Source organism: Ornithodoros turicata, chromosome 10 (genome assembly GCF_037126465.1).
Source record: "Ornithodoros turicata isolate Travis chromosome 10, ASM3712646v1, whole genome shotgun sequence".
In the NCBI taxonomy this organism is placed as follows: domain Eukaryota; kingdom Metazoa; phylum Arthropoda; class Arachnida; order Ixodida; family Argasidae; genus Ornithodoros; species Ornithodoros turicata.
The window spans coordinates 2,526,309-2,547,007 of record NC_088210.1 but is presented as its reverse complement, the minus strand read 5'-3'; the positions used below and the strand labels follow the sequence as shown (position 1 = coordinate 2,547,007).

The 20,699-nt window shown below is 44.3% G+C and overlaps 1 protein-coding gene and 1 long non-coding RNA gene across 2 annotated transcripts; both read left to right on the top strand.

Annotated features, from left to right (window-relative positions):
• The first annotated feature begins 713 nt into the window (after positions 1 to 713).
• Positions 714 to 1,812, top strand: LOC135370179 (uncharacterized). Its single transcript, XR_010415238.1, has 2 exons — positions 714 to 1,014; positions 1,580 to 1,812. It is a non-coding gene; the product is annotated as an uncharacterized LOC135370179 (long non-coding RNA).
• Positions 1,813 to 2,093: 281 nt separating this feature from the next.
• LOC135370487 (uncharacterized) lies at positions 2,094 to 10,256 on the top strand. Its single transcript, XM_064604241.1, has 3 exons — positions 2,094 to 2,107; positions 2,644 to 2,711; positions 5,035 to 10,256. Exons 1-3 carry the CDS (start codon positions 2,094 to 2,096, stop codon positions 10,254 to 10,256), a joined length of 5,304 nt encoding a protein of 1,767 aa, XP_064460311.1.
• Positions 10,257 to 20,699: the final 10,443 nt, after the last annotated feature.

The following is a 20,699-nucleotide window of genomic DNA, read 5'->3' as shown; positions in this document are numbered from 1 at the left end:
ATGTGTGGACAGCACACTACTAAGACAGGCAATCTACGAAAGCATTACTCACCAGAATTCCTGCTTGACTTGGTCTTGGTCAACACTGCGCGATATACGTCGGGGCTGTGGCGATTCATTCAACTCGATTTTTACCGGAACAACAGGCGCTGCTCGCAAGACAACGACGGAAAATAGAGAGCCGCTATAAAGTCCGCTAATTTGCACATTACAGCACTACAAAGCGATATATGAACACATCGTAAACAGCAACCACTCGCTCACACACACAAGAAACGAGGTACCCAACGTTGCTAGACACCATCCGAACTCCGAAGTGAGAGTAGCAAAACAACAAGATATCAAAACACGAAAGGAAGAGTATTGATCCCCCCTCCTTCTATAGCATGCAAAACGTGATTTGCGCTGAGATGAACATATATGTTCATGACGCGAGTAATTTTCACTTTTCACTGATCCAAAGGAGGTCACGTGGGATTGCTCGACGCTTGCGAAATCAACAATGAAAATGGCGAAACAAAACTTGTGAATCGTGAATTTGCTCTTCATGGTAGCTGCCAAAAAATCGAATCAAACTTATGGGACACTGGATTACAGGTATGTTGGCATCTTTTTCATTCCTGCATATCATTACACTATACATGAATACATGGTGTAATGTCATGGGTGTCATGTCTCACGATGCTGGGGAAGTAGTTGCAAGGGGAAGTGTGCATGGTTCTAGACTTTTAATTTTTGATCGCGTAATCGAAATATCGGCACCTCTCGCATTGTGGCTTGCATGTGACCAACCAAGTGCTGTTCCCTTACTAGCGCTTCCTACAAACGACAAAACGAAACATGTGGGAATGTATATTTTTGATTACTCATATGTAACAAGAAAATGTATCGTTTTCAGGTTGCTGCCACTACTCCATGTGCCCGCAATTGTCTTGCGTGTATGATTACACTAACGGCGTCGCCCACCACGGCGGAAGTGTTTTGCGTACACGCGTTTCAGCATGAAGCCTGCAGGTAACATCTGATGTTTACCCTTCGGATATTCTGAATTTACATATTGTAGCTTAGAGGAATTCCGAATGCCCAGAGTGACACACACTTTTAACATTGTGACATCAGTGCAGTGGCATAAGCTCTAATGTAGTGCCCCACGAAAATGAACAAGGGGTAGTGGTTTATCCAGAATCCCAAGCACGAGAAGGGTGTTGGAAAAAATTGTTGGAATAGTTACGTCATTACAGCTTAACATATCATTACAGACGTATCTGAAGCTGAAATCGCAAGGGCACCCCCTGTAGGGGGTGCACAGGCAAAAAAGTTAGAGGGGGTCTGGATAAAGCACTGACGAGGGGGACTCCTCCACCCCATGTCAAGCCTCATAAAACACCTCCTGAAATAGTTTCCTGGCTATGCAGCTGCATTATTATGACGTAATTGTCATTGTTGTCCATAATTCTTGAATATGTTTCGAATATATGAAAAAAAAAGTCTGCTTGACAGCATATGTCTTATAGTCATCATCAAACAAGAGCATATGTCATTTTGTTCAGTGGCTTATGTACTTTTTTGTAAATTTCAGGTGGACGTAAATTGTAGAAGGCAGCTAGTGGGGGAGAAGATCATGGTCATAGGTCATGTGACTCCTGGAGCTCCCAGTGGGCTCCCTTGTGGAGTACTTTTCAGAACACACACACACACAGTTTGCTCACAGAACCAACGAGTAGGATGTTGCTTGAATACTGAGAGAAAATGGCGTAACACATACAAATATCGTGTGACACATATGACAATAAAAACATTTTTCACGAGGGATGCATGAAACACTGTCGCAATATTGTGTGCATGAACCATTGTGTGTGACACAAGCCGTGGGGGCACACCGCCTCGGACACATTTTGGGAAGCATAAAACACAGTATATACAGAGCTACTATGGTGGATGCTTCTTTTTTCTTTTTGGCCGTTATGAGACATCTTCGGCCTTAATGATACTACCTTCGGCCGTATTGAGACTTTGGCCGTAACGAGACACTTGGGGATTAAAGGATTTTCGGTCGTAATGATACTTTCGGTCGTAATGAGACTTCGGCCGTAATGAGACTCGGGCCGTAATGAGATGTTACCCTCTAGCACGATAACCCGCAACGCTCCTACATTGCAACCACATCTGCAAACAATTTCGTTCAATTTAAAATTATCCCCGAATTTTCGCGGAAGCTCGAAGGTTGCTATCGCTTTACTCTTCGTTGCACCAAAAGCGAGACTGCTATTTTTTGCCATATGCCATTGTAATTTAGAATTTCAAAGTGATAGAATTCCACTCAGGTAGAAGGTTTTGATTGGTCGCTGTGGATTCGTTAGGTAGGGTACGGACAACCAATCCTAAAGGGTGATTCACTCTACTGCGCTTACGGTTGCGCTTGCGAGTTACGTAAGCTGACAGCGAATTGCTGCAAGGGAACATCTTTCAGGATAGAACGTAGATACACGTAAGACACTGCGCGCAGCCATAAACACAGACATGTGAATCTGCCTTAAATATCAGTTCCTCGATCTGGAAAGAAGGAACTTCTGTTGCGCGACCCAAAACGCACTATGCATGTGCCTCTTTGATAAGACTGTTTTTCTGTTTGTCTTGTTCCAGATACCCTGCACGTGTTGTGCTGCTCAAGTTGTTCAAGATGTTGTCGTGGCTCTTTGCTTTGTTGTACGGTACGTTATTTTCTATTTATTATCGCGATCTCTTCACTGTCTGCTGCTTTCTGTCGTCCTCTCAGCTTGCACGCGTATATTAATTTGTGTGTATGCAAGTCCATGAGAACTAAAAGGAACAAGAACGGTTTGTGTGGCTCTCTCCGTGAGCCTAGTTGTCGTGAATCGATGATCTCTTTGATGAAGTTTGTAGGTAGCGTGTTCCAGGAAAGAGACAATGTTCTGGCTAATCCACGGGAACAACTACTGGCCGAGCGGCCCGTGCGCCGTGCATTTATTAGCGCGACCAATTTGAACGAGCGCTGATGGCGTTGCAGATTGGGCGGCTCGCTACAAAGTCAACATCCACAATCCCATTTAACATCTGTAATGCTGTTACATGGGATGAGTGCTGGATCTTATACTGTTTGTGGCTAAGATCAAAATGTACACGATATACCTTTTTACTCACACCCTGTTTCAACGTCATGCACAAGAGGTGTCATATGAACTTTGTCCTTTTACTGAGTACAACCAGGATGGCTTCCTCGCAAAATATAGGGGCGAGAGAGAAACTTCAGCCACCACGGATGTTGCATCTTTGCAGGAGTTCCACCAAATGTATACGTCACCGAAGAAGGAAAAAAAAAAATCATAGAAACTCCTCTCCTACTTCGTATGATGGCTGAGATGAAGTATGGATAAATTGCATAGTGTGACGATTGCTCTTTGCCCCCTAATACTGCCGACAATTCTAGTGACAGGAGTATATACATTGTACACGTGTGCAAGATGTTTTCCGAATGTACACAGAAAAGAAAAAAATGAAAGAAAACATCCCCTTAAGTGCCGTGCGAGGGGACAACCATAACGCAAAGTCATCATTCTACTCAAGCCGTTGTCTCCTCGCTATAAAGTCTATATCTCCTCAGGATATCTTGGAAATCTTATTGAATGAAGATGAATTAGGGACGTTAGATCCCCAAGGAAGATTGATCAAGGGCGTTCGTGACAGTTCTATGAAAGAAGCGCCATCTTGTATTTTGTAGGGTGTATATATTTATTTTATTTAGCTGGACTCCAAGAATGCATTACCCAACCCTCTCCCACGCGGTCTATACATGACCTCCTTTCTCCGAACTAGCCTACCTGTGACAAAGACAATTCCTTTGCTGTTTGAGTCCTGTTCTGTCTGTTCGTCTTGTACGTCTCAGACCCTACCCAAGTGTGAGGTAACACAAGCAGACAAACGAACACTACTAGCTGGAAAGGACATACTAGAAAACCTCTGTTGCTACTGTCGTATTCTCTCCTAGCATTGTTCTGAATCCATTAATGATTTGTACTAATCTTTTATCCCAATATTATTGTTGTTTCACATTGCCTTTCAGTCTTTCATTGTCCATATTGGGTTCCTCGTGCTGTTCCAATCTCCTGTTTTCTCTGTTTTTAATTATTATTATTGAGGAATTCACGTTAAGTACATCATATTCACTATGAAGGAGACGTCCAAGTGCATTCTTCCCCTTTATTCTGGGTCTGAGTCTCCCTTGCCTAGAGTATAGTAAAGGCTCCATTGCTTGTTTGAATCTGAATCTAGTCCTGGGCAGGGTGATTTCAGGTAGAATCAGGCGCGGTGGTCCGGTCGACCTCTCGGATAGTTTTCGTTCCAGCATACGTTGAAGCCTAGTGCTTCGGAAGTACATTGACGGAGAAGATAGCTCAAAATATCAGACAGCTGTTTTTTTTAACATAATGTTGAAGACTGACCTTTTCGAGCACTGTGCTTCCTTTCAGGGATCCTATCTTGGTAGTCATTAACGTCACGCATTTAAAGTTCCCCACGCTTGCTGCCCACGTGCTGCTGTACTGTTTGCTCTACCTTTGAGGTTCGCGGATTTGCGGGTGTCGAGGTAAAATAAGAGCGCCTCATCCGCAAAAAAATAAAAGAGCTTTTTGGGTGCGTACATGCTTTTCTGCAACTACAAAAGGGTTGAAATGGGTTACACCGCCCTGTTTGTCATTAAACGCTCTGTCAAATCATATAAAAGAGATTGTTGGAAACTATCGGACATTCTTCCTGACGCGCGTTTAGGGAGCGTTGGTATAGGTCAAAAACCTGCAACTTCGGTAGCCTATTATTTTCCATATCCGGCAACTCGTGACGTGGTTCACGTGCGTCACAAGCTCGCATGGCGTGATGAAAAAGAAAGAAGCGAAAAAAAAAAACTGTTCGCGACGCTAAAATGGAAAGACAGGTGTCGCGGTCCAAACGAATTACCACACTTGACCTGTTTGTTGTATTTCAATTAGTCTGTTCCTAATTCCCATCTCAATATTACAGGAATTTCTCGCTTCATGTACAGAAATATGGCTTCGACATCTGAATCTGACGTTGACATGGAAAGGTCGCCGCAGTGGGAAGACGTCAGGAAGGAAATGCACGAAGCCATTGCAGCGAAAGACGAGGCTCGTGTTCTAAAGTGCCTGGATGCTGCACCTGCTTTGAAACTGTGGTTGGACCCTGTCACAGATGAGTCAGCTAGTTGCAGAGCTGTTAAAGAGAAAGCCATTCGTATACATGGCCTCTTAGTCTCGCGGGAATGTGGACTCAAGAACACCAAAGAATCTTCATGTTACTGGTACCTCTCACCCCTTGAACAAGCTGAAATTCGTCGACAACGATATTACACCACAGAATGCGAGGACTCTTACATCGACTATTTGAAAAGCAAATCACTGAGCGTCACTAGATGTGATGACTTCGGTGTACGATTGGAGAATATGTTTAAGCAGCTCTCTAATGATGAAGTAAACAGGAATATTCTCAAAGTGGCTGCAAGAGCGCCACACCTGGAAACAACGTTCGACTACAACAGTAAAAACGTTCAAGGGATCACGGGAACCTGCAACAGAGGCGACATCGGCCTTACTTTCTACAAAGATCAAAGAGTTTTCATCGGGAGCCGTGCTGCAGAAGCCGAAGTCTGCGGAACATTTATTCACGAGTTATGTCATATGGCACTTTACCTAGTGTACAGGAACAATGGCAAGCCATATTACAGTGACGATACGGAGCGGGAAAAGCAATACAAGAACATCCTGAATAACATAAAACCCAGGCAAAAAGATATGAACCTTCTCATCCAGCAAGCTTTTATGAGCAACAAGAATGAAGAAGAAGAATTGATTGTACGGATCCCCCACGTACTGGTTCAATATGGTTGCGACGAAGGTCATAGGGTTCTGGAACGGGAAGTACCGGAACTACTAAAGTTTTTCGAGGAACATGTCATCCCGGACATGAGGGAATACATTCGGAATGGAATCCCATCCATAGATGCAACACAGATAGAAAAGGAAAACGCTAGACTGGACAAAGCTTTCGAAACTGACAAACTCAAAGTCCACTTCGAGAAATCACTAAAGAAGAGTATCTGGAAAGAGGGGTCACTTCACGTATTTACGGGTCCAGAACTGAGGCTTCTCGAAATAATGGTTCACAACGCTGTGAAATCTACGGGAAGGTCATACTTGTTTTTCGAAGCAAACCAATATGACTCCACTCTGCGGGATGTGCTACTAGACTACAAATGTGCATTTGTGCTAGTATCCGTCCATCCAAACGAAGACGTCCGAAAGATCATTGAACTTCTCAGTAAAGTATCCTGTGTCACTGGATCAAAAGTCATCTTGCTCGTGGAAGACAGTGAGAAAGAAAACTTGATGAAAAAAGTGCAACAAGATGCGTTCTTTGGGGAGAGGCACAAAGTTCACAGGATCGACGAAGCAAGTTTTGAGCATGTTACGTATAGCTGCAAAACAGAAGTTTTCGAAAATTCCCGCCTAAAACTTCAAGGCCAAGACCTTTCTAAGCTTTCGGACGCAACGACTATAGATGCCTTCTTACGCTGCGTAGACACTGCGGTTTTCCTAAAGCTATGCGAGTCGGGGAACATTGACCTGGGACCTCCTCTTCATGAACTGGAAGAACGTGTTCAGAACTATTACGTGAAAAGACAGTGCAGAAGAGCCGTGGAAATTAACTTGAAAGAATGCAATCTAAATGACCACAGTGAGGCTTTCGCACTTCTGGGCTGTCGACACAATCAGGTCGCAACACTTCCACCTCCCGGTTGTGAGGCAAAGGCCAAGAAGGATTTAAAGAATTTCGAGAAATTCGTACTCGTCCACGAGCCATGTGACTACGAAGCTCTCCTGAAAGATGGTCATTTCCGAAACAAAGTAGTGCACCTGCTAAAGTTCGACGAACCTCATAAGAGACTCTTGTGGACCAAATCAAATGGTCGTCTCAGTCACCTTCCAATGACGGGAAGTGAGAGTTACACCGAGGACGCGTTGTTGAAACTGAACGAGAAGGTTGTGTTGTCGAACGTAGGGGAGAAGGTTGTCATTGTGTCTGGTGCACCAGGTAATGGAAAGAGTACTCTAGCAAAGCGCTTGTGCACAGAAGTAAAAAATCGAGATACGAAGCAGTGGGTGATGTACGTCGACCTTCCTCAGAGAATGGCATCTGTTAAAACAGCGTCGCCGAGTCAAGCGGATATGTGCAGATATCTCGCGGATCTATGCCAAGTACAGAAAGATGGTGTAGAGTTCGCTTTGTTCGAGAAAAGTTTGAACGACGGAAGCCCTTTCGAGATTGTCATCATCTTGGATGCCTTCGATGAACTGAACAAGGAATACCGCAAGTGCGTCTTGGAGCTTACATCGTCTCTATCTGAAAAGAAAGCGTGCAAGATATATATGTTTACTCGTACCGTATTTAAGCCCCATGCACAAGATGCTCTGCACACGGTGTCATATGAACTCCTTTCTTTTTCAGCCGAAAATCGGGCGGAGTTCATTAGAAAATATGAGGGAACAGCTCATTCAACCAATGAAAACGATGGAGCTTCCGAGCTGTTCCAGCGACTGCTCACGAACTTGATGGAGACAAACGAGACAATCCTAGAAACCCCTCTCCTGCTTCGTATGATCCTTGAAATGAAGAATGGGGAAATTGCAGAGTCTGATGATTACTCTTCGTTACTTAAACGTGCAAACATATCAGCCGATAAGAATAAGAACTTATATATTGTACACGTGTACAAGTTGTTTGTGTGGTACAAGCACCTTGTATTCAGAATTGAAAAAAGAAAAGAAAATCTCCGCCTACACGCCGTACAAGAGGAGAATGACTCCGCAGCGCTTCAGTTTTACGAAAACCATAAACTCCTCGCTATGAAGTGTATATTCCCTCAGGAAAAATTGAAATACTTATTGAACAAAGACGAATTAAAGAATTTAGAGCCCGAAGGACGTTTAATGAAGGACGCAGCTAATAATTGTCTCAAAGAAGGATTTCTGAATGGTCTGAACAACGGAATTCCAGAGTTCGTTCATAAGACATTCGCTGAATTCTTTGCAGCCGATTACGTACTGCAAAAGGCGAAAGTAAGAGAAAATTTCGACGTGAGGGATGTCATTGTCGATCTGTACCATGAAGAAGAATACAGCGGTGTAATGATGTTGTTCGACGCACTGGAATCTGAGTCCTTTCCCCTTCACTCTGCTGTGATGAACAATGACGCTTCATATTTTGAGCAACATGTTATCCAAAGAGAGGATATGTTCAAAGTCGATGAGCTCAAAAGGACGCCATTGCACTTAGGAGCCCTGCATTCTGATGAAGCAACATTGAAGAAGCTTCCGATGGATGATGAGCTAATCAAGGAGGATTTGTTTCAACTGTCACCGTTTGGGTACGCAGAGCTGCGGTCTCCATGGGACGCAAAATACGCTGGGAAGTGGATGGAATGCTTGCGGACTGAGACTTCGGCTGCGGGAGACAGACTTAACGTGTTATGCGCTCGATGCAGTGAGGAAGCAGTGAAACGTTCTACCAAAAATCTACGCACGTGTGAAACCTTCGAGCAAAAGAGACATTTTCTTGAACGAGCAATATTCACGGCTGTGAGACATGACCTACGAGGCGTTTTAGACGTGTATCTGAGCTATGTGTCCCAGAAAGAGAGTACCGTAATCCTAGACAGAGACATCATGGACCAATTAGGATCACGCAAGGAACGAAGCTTGAGATGTTCTGCAGAGTCTTCGGTAATTGGAAACCTTGATAGTTTTACAGACAGCAGCAATAGAACTGTCCTTTTTTACGCAAAGTCCGAGACTGTTTGTAAAATGCTCCTTCCTTACTGCGATACGGGAATTCTTGATAAGGATGGAAACACAATGTTGCACATTAGTGCGAATGAAGGAAATCTGGAGACAACACAGTTTTACGTCGCACATTTATCCGTTAACAATAGAAATGGACACTTTCAAACTCCTTTGCACTTGAGTGAAGATGCAGAGATTGTGAAGCTACTTCTTCCTCTTTATTCCTCAGTGAATGTTCTCGATTATCATGAAGAAACTCCGATAGATATATGTGCAAAGAGAGATGATTTGGAGGCCATGAAGTTGTTACTCCTTCGCACTCGGACATATGACATACATCACATCAGACTGAACACAACACTTCATGTGGCTTCTCACTCTGATTCCCTAAAAGCTGTGACGTTTCTTCTACCTCACACAAATGCGCACATGCTTAACAACAAAGGAGAAAGGTGCTTAGACGTTGCTCGGACAAGTTGGAAATATGAGTCGAGTTCGGATCTCAACGTTGTGAGGTGTCTCATCCCGCACTCGCTCGTGAACTCACCTGAAACGCTCGGCTCGTCACCGTTGTATGTCTGGGCGAAACGTGGTGGAACGAAAGTGATGCAAACTCTATGGCCTTATTGGCGACACAGTGACCCTAGGCATGCACAGAGGATCAGCAGAAGCTATGTGTATGTGTGGATGAACAGGGATTTCCAAGAAGAAATTTCGTGTCTGAAACTTCTCTTCCTCCATTTAGATGTCATCGCTGGTGATCCTTATAGCCGTAAACTCCTACATGATGTGGCCAAGAATAAGCTACGTGAGATACAAGAAGAAAATTATATTAATTACATGAAGCTGTTACAGCCGCATTTAAATCTCCATATCCAGCATTATGTACAACGTGGAGTAAAAAATGATGATCCCAACATTGACGATGTCGACACGGAAATGGTCGACGACGATGGCAATACAAAGTTGCTGATAGAAGCACGGAAAGGTAATGTGGAAGCTGTTAAGATTCACCTCTCCCCTTCATCCGTGTGCTTTACAGATGAAGAAGAGAACACTGCATTGCACTTGAGCGCGGTGAATGGACACACAAATGTGGTGAAGCTTCTCATTCCTTTTTATACATCAGTGGACGTGATCAATGTGGATCGAATGACGCCCATGCATCTGTGCACCTCAAATGAATACCTGGACGTTGTAACGTTATTATTACTCCGCTCTAGTATGAGTTCCCGTGACAATGTTGGAATGACACCTCTTCACTGGGCCTGTGAAAGTGATGCCGTTGATATCGTGAACTTCCTTCTTCCCCACTCCATCCCTAATATGTACAACAAAGTGGGTAACACGTGCTGCGCGCCCTTTCCGCTGAAAGAAGGAAAATGAATGTTCTCAGATGGCACATCCCACACTGTCTTATAAACTGTCCTAATTGGATAGGCCAATCACCAACACGAACGTGTGCAGAAGGTTATATGAGAGAAGGGTTGGTGACATTATTGCCATATTCTTGTGATTATGACGCAACGAGTTTATTGACTATTCTCCCGCTGTCATTTCGTAAGGACGATACGAGTATGGAAGCTATGCCTTGTCTGAAACTGATGGTACTCCACTCAGATGTCAAGGCAGTAGATAAGTGTTTCTGTGCAACACTCAGACGCATTCGAAAGTATTATGTAGAGAGTGATTCATTCCGGCATCCAACAGAGACTGAGATATCACTACTCCTGAAATATGTTCCTCTCTTGCTTCCTCATACAAATGTTTCTGCTAAGGACGATGAATGCAACGAACTATTACAAGGAGCCCTCCAAAGTAGCCAAGATCCCAAATTGGTTAGCTTCTGTCAGAAATGCACTCGCATGAGTGACTTTCATTCATGATGCTGACGATTGTTGGCAACGGTTGTGGTTAAGCACCAAGTGCCACTGAGCTGTCAATGGACACGAGCTCTGAAGATGATATAGCAGTTTTAATAGAGGTATCAACAGCAGTATACTGAGTCCTTGCCTTCATCCGAGAAAGCACAAATATTCATCCAGTGTCAAAATGAAAGAAAAAAGATCACTTTTCTGATTTTTTGTGATTGTGATTATGACTTACGCATTTTGTTTCTTATTCCTTATGTTACAAAGTACTATTCCGTAGTAGGTTCATAAGGTGATTTGAAAATGTGTAAAAAATGTGTCTATTCCTAATGTGCTAGTAATATGGTTAGCAACGATATGCCACAGTATTAGAATACGGCTGCGTGCGATTATGTTTGGTGTCAAATGTATATACCCAAATGTCAAATGTAAATGAACAAAAGTGTTTTTCGCACATTGGAGAAGGTTTAATTCAAATTATTTTGGAACTCTCGCTCACTTCGCTGCAGAGTTGAATAAAGTAAATATTGTCGAGCGAAACACATGTGTGATACAGTCGTACTTTTATTACGACCTAATAAATGTAAGGGTTCCAAATTGCTTTTCCAGTTATCGTTACAGATTACGGAACATATTACTTTGAAGTAATCAAGGTTCGTGTAAAGGAACCTCGACTGACTCAAATATGCCTGTTACAAATTAGATTTGTGTACGTGTGATTAAATGATTATATGCAGTTGTCCTTGGAAGTAATGTGTCCACTTAGATGTCATCAAGAGATGCAGATGAGGAGAAAATTCAGTGAACCGGTAAGCAAAGATGAAGGGAAGTGTCCCAGGATGAGAGCCGCCCATATATTTCGAACAGAGACTGCTATTCCTCTTCATCATGAGCGAGAATCAGAATTAGCGGCTCGCACACAGCGCAGGACATGTCCTAGGGCCTCATAGCAGCCACAAGGACACGTGTTTCGAGGGGACGCAAGTTATAGTTATGGCCAGCTTGTGAAAGCTTGGGATGCGTGCTTTAGTTGTTATTACAGTTACTTTTGCGGATTCTAACTACCCGAGCAGCACACAATATTGGTCCAATATTGGCACTGTCTCGGTTCTAGTGAGCCTAATGAGGGCCAATCAAGCCAATGAAGAGCAATAAGTTGTGTTATCTTGGCTTATCCTACTCTCACCACTGTGCTACCCATGGCTGTGTTTCAGTACCTACCCAGGTAAATATAAGAGAAAAGACAAAAGAGAAAAAAAGAATGTATTGTACTGTGATGCCTTCCCGTTGTCGTGCTGCCATTCAAACCAATTAAAACTAGACCAGAGTGGCAGTTACTATAGCTACAGGGCATTCGTATTCTTCATTGGCTCACCACGGGCTTGCAACATTGGACCAATATTGGCAGTTTTGATTGGCGTATTATCAGACCTTTGTTGCACGGCCTATATACTGGACCAACGTAACTTATATTGGCTGCCAATTTTGGACCGATGTGGGACCATTGATGGCGTGCTGTTTTTAGAGTTATGTTTAGAGTTGCCAAATTAAATTTTCGCAGCCATCTTGTGCTCCCACCACATCACTTTCATAGCTGCTTTCATACCGTGCATTCGTGCTGCCCAAACTCGAATACGCATCGGCCATATGGGATCCCCATCAAGAGTACTTAATTCAAGCATTAGAGTCAGTTCAAAATGTGCTTCATTACATCCAACTATTCCAGAGATGCGATTGTTTCACGTATAAAGAAAAACCTCGACGTTGATCTTCAAGTCAAGATGGTTGATAGCCAGGCGGTGTCTCTTCCATAAAATGTATTACAACACAAACGCTGGCGAGCGTCTCCTAGTCCCTGCTAACTAAATTTCTAAAAGCGATAAAACTCCAGTGCGGGGGACACAGACAGACAAAACAGACGACGCAAGTTCTATCGCTTTTTAACTACATTTCATCTCGTCTGAACGACATCCATGTGATTAAGCTTCCCCATTGTAATATCACTTCCTTTCTGAAATAATTCTTTCCTAACGATATTAGTGATTGGAATTTTCAGCCTGAACATGTTGCTTCTACACTCGACACTAGGTTACCACTGTAACACACTCTGTTCTACTATAGTAATGTATATATTATATAGAGCATCCTTTCGTTGTTTTATAGTTTGTAAATATTTCACCCACTTGCCCTTGGGTCATGTTGCCTTGTGATACAATACAAACTTCACATATGACTTTTAGAGTGGTCCCAGTTTTACCCACAATGCCTTGGCCAAGCCCACTCCGACTTCGAAGTGGACACCATTTGGAAAAAAAAAAAAACGGTTCTATTTCGAAGCGTTTTGCCGGCCAAGTAGGGTTGCCACCAGGCCGGTATTATACCGGCACGGCCGGTTATTTGCTCGCTCTGCCGGTTGCCGGTAGGAAGATGATACCGGCAGCCTTTTGCCGGTATTTGTGGCTCAACACGTTTCATAGGGGCTTTTACAGGGTTTTCCTTTCAACATTCCACTACAGCTTGAATAAATCTGGAGCACAGACCCAACTCCGTAGTCAACAATCGTTTTCTTAGTCATTCATCATCATTATCATTGTTGTCTTGAGCGGGTACGCTGGTTCCTTCTTCCTCTCTCTCTGTATATAACGACGGTGGCTCGTTTCCATGGTTACGACCGCTGAAAGCACGTTCGTGATTGGCTGCCGCCGTTGAAAACACGGTCCTGATTGGCTGACTCTTGGTTGTTACGTCACATGGGCCGCCACTTGAAGCCACAGGAATGGCTGGATGCTCCTATTGGTTCGTGAGTGTGACGTCACTTTGCATCACTCCCGCAGTTGGACCACGACCTACAAGATTATAACGACCCTGTCGTAGGCATCCCTTCCTAGAGCAGCATTTTTGGAAGGTTGAGGTGGCGCTATTCATCGTCCCAGTTATTGCTTCTTCAATACCCCTGCTTTTGTATTTACGTTCTTTTGATTTTTATCTGGGTTTGCATCCTTTCCATCAACCTGTTACCCTCTCATGCCAGAACTCCCCCTTCAACTGTATATATGTGCCTGTACCATGTTTACATTTTTGTAACCTGAAGAAGTGCAGTCTCGTGCACGAAAGTCTTGTTTACCATGTGTAAATAAATAAGTTGCTCCTACCGTTTAATATCACTCTTTGATTCCTTCTACAATACTTTATACTTCAGCTTACCTTAGTATTTCTGTACAAGCGGTGAATATTCCAGAGATGTTTCATGCTGAGGTTCATCATTCTACACGTTTTCGTGGGACCTATTTCTGTCGTCTGCTACGGGAGTCATACATACGCTACTGCGGGTTCAGAATTCAAATTTCCATCGTCCAATCGTGATGCGGATGGCTGGATGGATAACGGCCTTCCCTTTGCATCGGGCGGTAGCATAGCCCGTTAATATAAAAATAAAGTTACAAATTGGTTGAGTCATAAAGTATTTGGTATTTCTTGTATTTAGTATTTAATAAAATCATATTAGTTATTTCTCTTTCTATGCCACCAGTGATTCAATCGAGATTTGGTCGCCGCGTCTTGGTCCACCCCTCCCCCGTTATTTTCAAAACCGAAGGTCTCACGTCTCCTAGAGTCACTGTACCCGGGGGAAGAGTATCGCAATCGCTTTCCCCGTGCCGCCGCCTTACTCATTCGCCGAGGCGCGTCACGTGGTGCGTTTTCCTCCTCTTTGCTTCCAACCTCCCGCCGGGTCTACGGGGAACGCAATAGCTGGAACGCAGTGCGCGTACGTTCGTATGCCACTCTTGGTTTTCTGTACGTGAAATGGATCTCAGAGAGCTGAGGAACTACGAACAACCATGTCTGGATGTTGTGCTGAAACGGGACAGAGTCAGGCAAAGCATTTTTCTGCATTCCGACGGGCAAAATCGACGAGACGCGTAGATTGGCACAGAACCTGCCCGAAGAACTTCACGCCTACGAATAACACACGCTTGAGCGAATAAATTTCGTGGCGTGTTTATTTTTCATTCCAGAACCTTTGCACACAGTATTGAATAACAGTTCAACTGTGCGAAAAACAGCCGGGCGTATCAAAGTAGTGCTTGTTGGATCTTCCCATTGCGTTCCCTGTCCTGCGGTGCTAACAAAACTCCACTATCAGGACCACTTCACACGTCGCGACGACTTCGAGGACAAGGAGATTCGAAAGAAGTTGAAGTGGACGGCAGTCCCAAGCAGTTTTGCATACCGGACACCTACGAGGCTGAGGAAGGCTCCTATCCCCCGTTCTTCGCACGCAGAGTTCTCCGAGGAGTCACCAAAAGACTTGCACACTGAAGTTGATGACACCTAGTGTAAGATCAAGGGCAGTGGAGGATGGTAATGGGTCGAAATATATGTAGATGTGCACTATGAAAATTATTGAAAGTTATGAAAACTATTCCTAAATATTGAAAGTTATGAAAACTATTCCTAAATATTGAAAGTTATGAAAACTATTCCTAAATATTGAAAGTTATGAAAACTATTCCTAAATATTGAAAGTTATGAAAACTATTCATAAATATTGAAAGTTATGAAAACTATTCATAAATATTGAGCTGTAATTGTGAGTGAATCAACTTTGCAGAGGAAAACAACATCGTCACAAATTTCTGTGATCAGAGCATCGAGGAATATGCGCAGGAAAAACCTGCAGACAAGTCATGTGATGGTCCCCTCGACGAGGTCTCAGTCTTAAAAGAAACGAGCAAAGGCTGAGACGGAATGTAGTGACTTGAAGCTCACGGTCTACTCCTCATGGAAGATCAACTGCTTGCGTTGGAGCGGGGGATTGGAAGAACAATCCACAGCACTTTACATGCGCGTGAAAAGACGTTGGCATTCACATAGCCATTGAACGTGTGAAATAGAAATTTAATTGCGAAGAGATGAGAATAAAACTGGTGGAGGTTATTTATGTCAACCTGAAGCTGCCCACACGAGCGCTATAGTTTTATGTCCACAAAACAAGTGAACTAAAAGAAAAAAGAAACTGATCTATAGAGCGCAAGTGAGACTCGACGATGCCTTTTAGAGGCGAACACGCGCCAACATAATTCGTCTGTTAGCTACAGAATACAACAAACTATACTGTAGTGACGCTTGTGCCCTGTTTCATTAAGTATTAGCCGAGTCCCACCACAGGAAGTCACAAACTTTTTGGTGCACAGCCGCGAAATCAACGCGATGTAACACTGACTACAGCTATCCTAACACGCGATCCGCGGCGGCTTGGAAGCAATATTGCTGCCGGAGCAGACGACGCGGAGCGGTTGCGGTACTCTTCCGGTACTCTTCACTGTACTTGCGGTACAGTGACGTCTCCCACAGCTCAACGCCCTCTTTTGGTGACGGGTTGAGTCCCCTACATCTCAAGATGACATGTTCCGCTGTTTCATCCTCCCCCTCTGTGCACCAGCTACATCTTGTGTAGATATCCCGTTGGAATTTCGCCGTAATGAGTTTTGGTCCGTAACAGACCCGTTCTTGCCTCAAACAATAAAGTGCTATCGCGTACGAATTATTACAAACAGTTCCTCGATCTCGGTATTTCCTTCACTGTACATCTGTAGTGCTGGTTTCCCCTTCATACGTTCCTCCATTTTCTTGTCTCAGCTTCCATGACCCTGGTTCTCGTACTCTTCTTTTCCTCCTCTTTGGTGCGTGTAAGATATCTGGCTGTAAGCATTCTCATTCTCCTCCCCCACCGAGTGTCAATATTTTGAAGGTATATGTAAGACAGTGTCTTCCTTGTTTTCCCACAAGAAAAGCAAAGCAAATCCAAACCCCAGCGAAAGTGACTATAGGAAGCAGCGCACGGGAAACCACAGCCAAGTTCTTTTTTTCTTCTTTAATTTTATTTTCTTCTTTTCGTTTCTTTTTCGCCTGTGGCACCTCAAGGTGTCTGCCCTGTGTCGAAAGAGATTAGGCGAACCTGAACCGGGCTTCTCATAGGGGTTGCTGATTATGAGTACGTCGTGGGTTGGATTTAGACCGTCGCTCGAGAAACCTGAGAATGTGCCCGTTCGCAATGCAGTGTTCATGACACTGTGTTTGGAGGCGGCTGTTGACGGCTATTCATATATTCTATTTGCAGTGAAATGAATACAAATGAACATTCATTACGCTATTGCAAACTTATGCTATGCTGTAAATGGGGATTGACACACTTTTGTGTTCTGTTCACTTGGTCCTACATCATTTTCTTCAGTCTCCCGGATTTCTGTCACCGTATTATTTGTACGTGCCCTCGTGTGCCTTCAGGCTATAGCAGTTTTCCCAAGGTCCGGACAGCGCAAACGAATGTCCATCGAGGCAGACGGTAGTGACCCGTGCCATAGCCTTCTATATATGGAAGTATATTGGAGGCTATATGCCCGTGCGCTTTACGAAATGCCGCGCAAATTCAAACACAATTTGCTGTCCACGTTTCTCGTAAAAGTGACATAAATAATAAGAACCTTTATTCACAACTCTCGTGGATGGGAGTTGGGACAAAAAAGAAAAAAAACCTAAAGGACTTCACAAGGGCCCCAACCCCCGGCAGCATTATAAATACACCAATAATAAACACATTTACAAACCTATGTACAAATCATAGGGTACAACTAAAAAAGAACAGACCGAAAGGCACAAAAAAAGACATTCCGCAATTATACGAGCAATATACCCTACCCTACCAATACCCCCATTTACCATGATACCAATATACCCTAGTCTAGTGTCCAAACCAGTTCATTATTAATCAAGATAGATAGTAATCAAACAATTCCGCTTTCGGTAATAAACATAGCGCGTAGATGCTATTGAACAGCTTGACTGCATTATATTGTAATGTTTGGTGGCCTTATGATGTTCTAAGTTGTGGTACCACGTAACATGACGTGACGGTGACGATAATTGTTTTTTTTAAATTCCGTGTTAGCGCCGCGAAGCAACTGTGGCTATGAGTGGCGTACAGACGTGGACAGAGGACAGCAGGAAGGAGTGGGGGATAGGGGGTTAGTATGCGTCCTGGGCCGACTTCAGGAGGAACTGTGCCGACATTCGTCTGGAACGTCTTCGGAAAACCCAGGGAAAACCTCAGACAGCACAGCCGGTGACAGGATTCGAACCCGTGTCACCTCCCAGTCTCAGCGTGGAAAGCGATCACTCTAACCACTATGCCACGGGAGCTGGTGACGATAATTGTACGTGTGGCTTTTAGAATGTAGATCGATCATAGTTAGAAAATATGTGAGGTTGTTTTTTACGGCTCTCGTATAACATAGCGAGAGTCTGCAGTTGTACAAGTTGTGGATTTTAATTATTTTGTGCTTTTCAAATAGGCCCCTAGTTGAGTATAACGTATATTTTCAAAAGCGCGCAGGAATTTCTTCTGAAGCGTTAAAAGATTCGATAGAGATATAATTGTTACATATCTTATGAGAATGTATGGCACCCCCACTGCGTAGTATATCACATTCCTGAAAGAGCACATTTATAGATTTATAGCAATAATATGTGCATGTTTGAGAACATCCTGTGAATATCCAAATATCCCGAAGTTGCGTCTCTGGGACGTTCGCGGAATGTGGAAAAAGTGGGACAAACCATAGTCGCCAGGACATACATGCGACGTCTACGGGCTCTCTGCAATGATCCATGGGATAGATATCCAAACATCCAATTTGGGATATCAGGCGGACATCTCCTGGATGTCTATGGTTTACCGGGGTCTTCCACTACCAATTGCCTGGGTTCGCACACCATGACCACCACTGAAGTTCTACCTTATTCAGGCGAATGGCATCTCTCATTCGAATGGTATCTGCGACTGCTCTCTCTCTTTCTCTGTTATCCAGTTGGAGAGGAACCGCAGCTACCGATGTGAAAGATGTTTGGTAGGCCAAGGTTCCCAATAACGTTACGATCAGCACGGGAGCTCGCGGCGATCCTTGGTCAGGTTGCGCATTAACTGTGCGTTATGGAATAACGCACAGCTTCAGGGGACCTGAGATGGTGTTCGATTACATAGACCCGAGACCTCCCAAACCTTGGAGCGGCCTGTCCATCTGAATATCTTGTACTACTGTACTCTCGTACAAACCCGACCGGGCCTGGAGCGTCAGAAGAACTTTTGCTCCCCACTCCAGGTTCGCCTTGACCTCCGATGTGAGCGTAACCATGCCCTCGTAAGAACCCTGATTCAAAGCTTGGTTTACGATAGGCTTTAGAGACATTGGGTGACTATGTGAAAGAGCTTTGATAGCGCGCAAGCAGCAAAAACGGTTTTCACCCTTCCCTTTCCAGTGATCCAGATGCTGAACTGACTGTACCCCACTGACGTACCCAGTCGGCAACAAAGGTATCATGCAGCATCGAGCTAGAGTCACTATGAATAGGGGTACAAAGTATCGCATTCCTTTTCCTCGCCGGAGCCGTCGTTCGGTGTCCGCGATTGGGCCGATCGTGTCACGTGGTTTCTCCTTCCAAGAACGCGCCATTCATGTTGGGTCACCACCACGCAAAACCGATTTCTTGGGTTGCGAGTTGGATCGACTGCGCATTCTTCTTCACCTGAGAAGGGGGAGATTAGCGTCTCATTGCTAGGCGACGCAGCCGCGCCTGATACAAAATGGCGGACTCGCTGGTGGGCGTGGCTGAGTGTCGCTACTCTGCTCCCTGTTTAGTGACTCTACATCGAGCTGCTGCAGCGTGCCGCGTAGTACAGTGGCTAGAAGGAGAAGTGTGCCGGGCGCCATATACACGCCATGCGATAGGGAAGCGCAAACCGCAATGACAAATTCTGGCGTCGCAGAGGGCGCTGCAACCACTAGGCGAGTCGGGTCGCGGGAAGCAGACGCTTACTTGTCAACTCAACGTGTGACGTTTCGAGCATTTGGTTGTTCAATTTGTGTCTCTTTGGGCGCTTTTGTGTGTCAGTTAGCGAAGTCTGGGTATCCAGTCTTCACGACATGGTCCATGCCACCGTGAGGACGAACATGAGGTCCTCCTGTTCCGACCACCGAAAGAAACTATCCGCAGAGAAGAGTCGACGCGTAACGTAAAGCGCGCGGAGAAAGGACTAACAGTTGATTGCGTTGTGTGTGAACGGTAATTCGAGGAACGGTATACCATGAGGATTCTTCGGCACATCATTGGCGACGAAAACGTCGAAATTCTGAGGGACAGGTCGCTGCCAACGGACGATGCAGTTCCAACCCTGTTCCGGACGCGCCGAAGTATTTCACGAAGAAAGTGCACCCATCAAAATAAACCTGGGTTCTGGTGCGCAGGTGCACAACTTCAACACGTTGTGCATCAACAGTGATGGAAACGATTTTGCAATCTCTGTCAACGTACGGCACATGAAAGAATGGTCAATGACATGACGCATCAGAAAAAAATCAAATGGAATTCCGTGTCCAAAATTCCCTTTTTACTACACACAGATTTAGTCTGAACTGGATACAAAAAGGAAAAATCGCCGTATAAAAGCTGTATGCAGTGTGCTTTATACAGAATTTGATAAGGGCTTGTTAGAAAGTGGTTAAGAATTCCTAGCTGTTAAGAAAATGTATACAGTGCGCATAATAAACCCTGTACGCACCTTTATCCAGGTTTCTGTCTGCTAGATTGGGAACGAATAGGCTGGATAGGCCATGGTTATAAGAGCTATATATAAACTACGAGATCATTTTCATAAGCCGCGCAGATCCAAGAAAGTGAGTTCACCAGCTGCTTCGACGTCTACTATATCCTGGCCATGGACTGGCCAAGCTCATTTCACTGCTGGAAGCAGCATTTACGTTATATTTTTCCACTCAGAAGCTCTACGCCCGCAGTATCTTCGACTTTATGAAAGTCTTTGACCAATTTAAAGCTTGAACAAATTGGCTGTGACGTGCACTGCAATGAACTGATTAGACTGCATTCTCTTACAAAGTCTTTT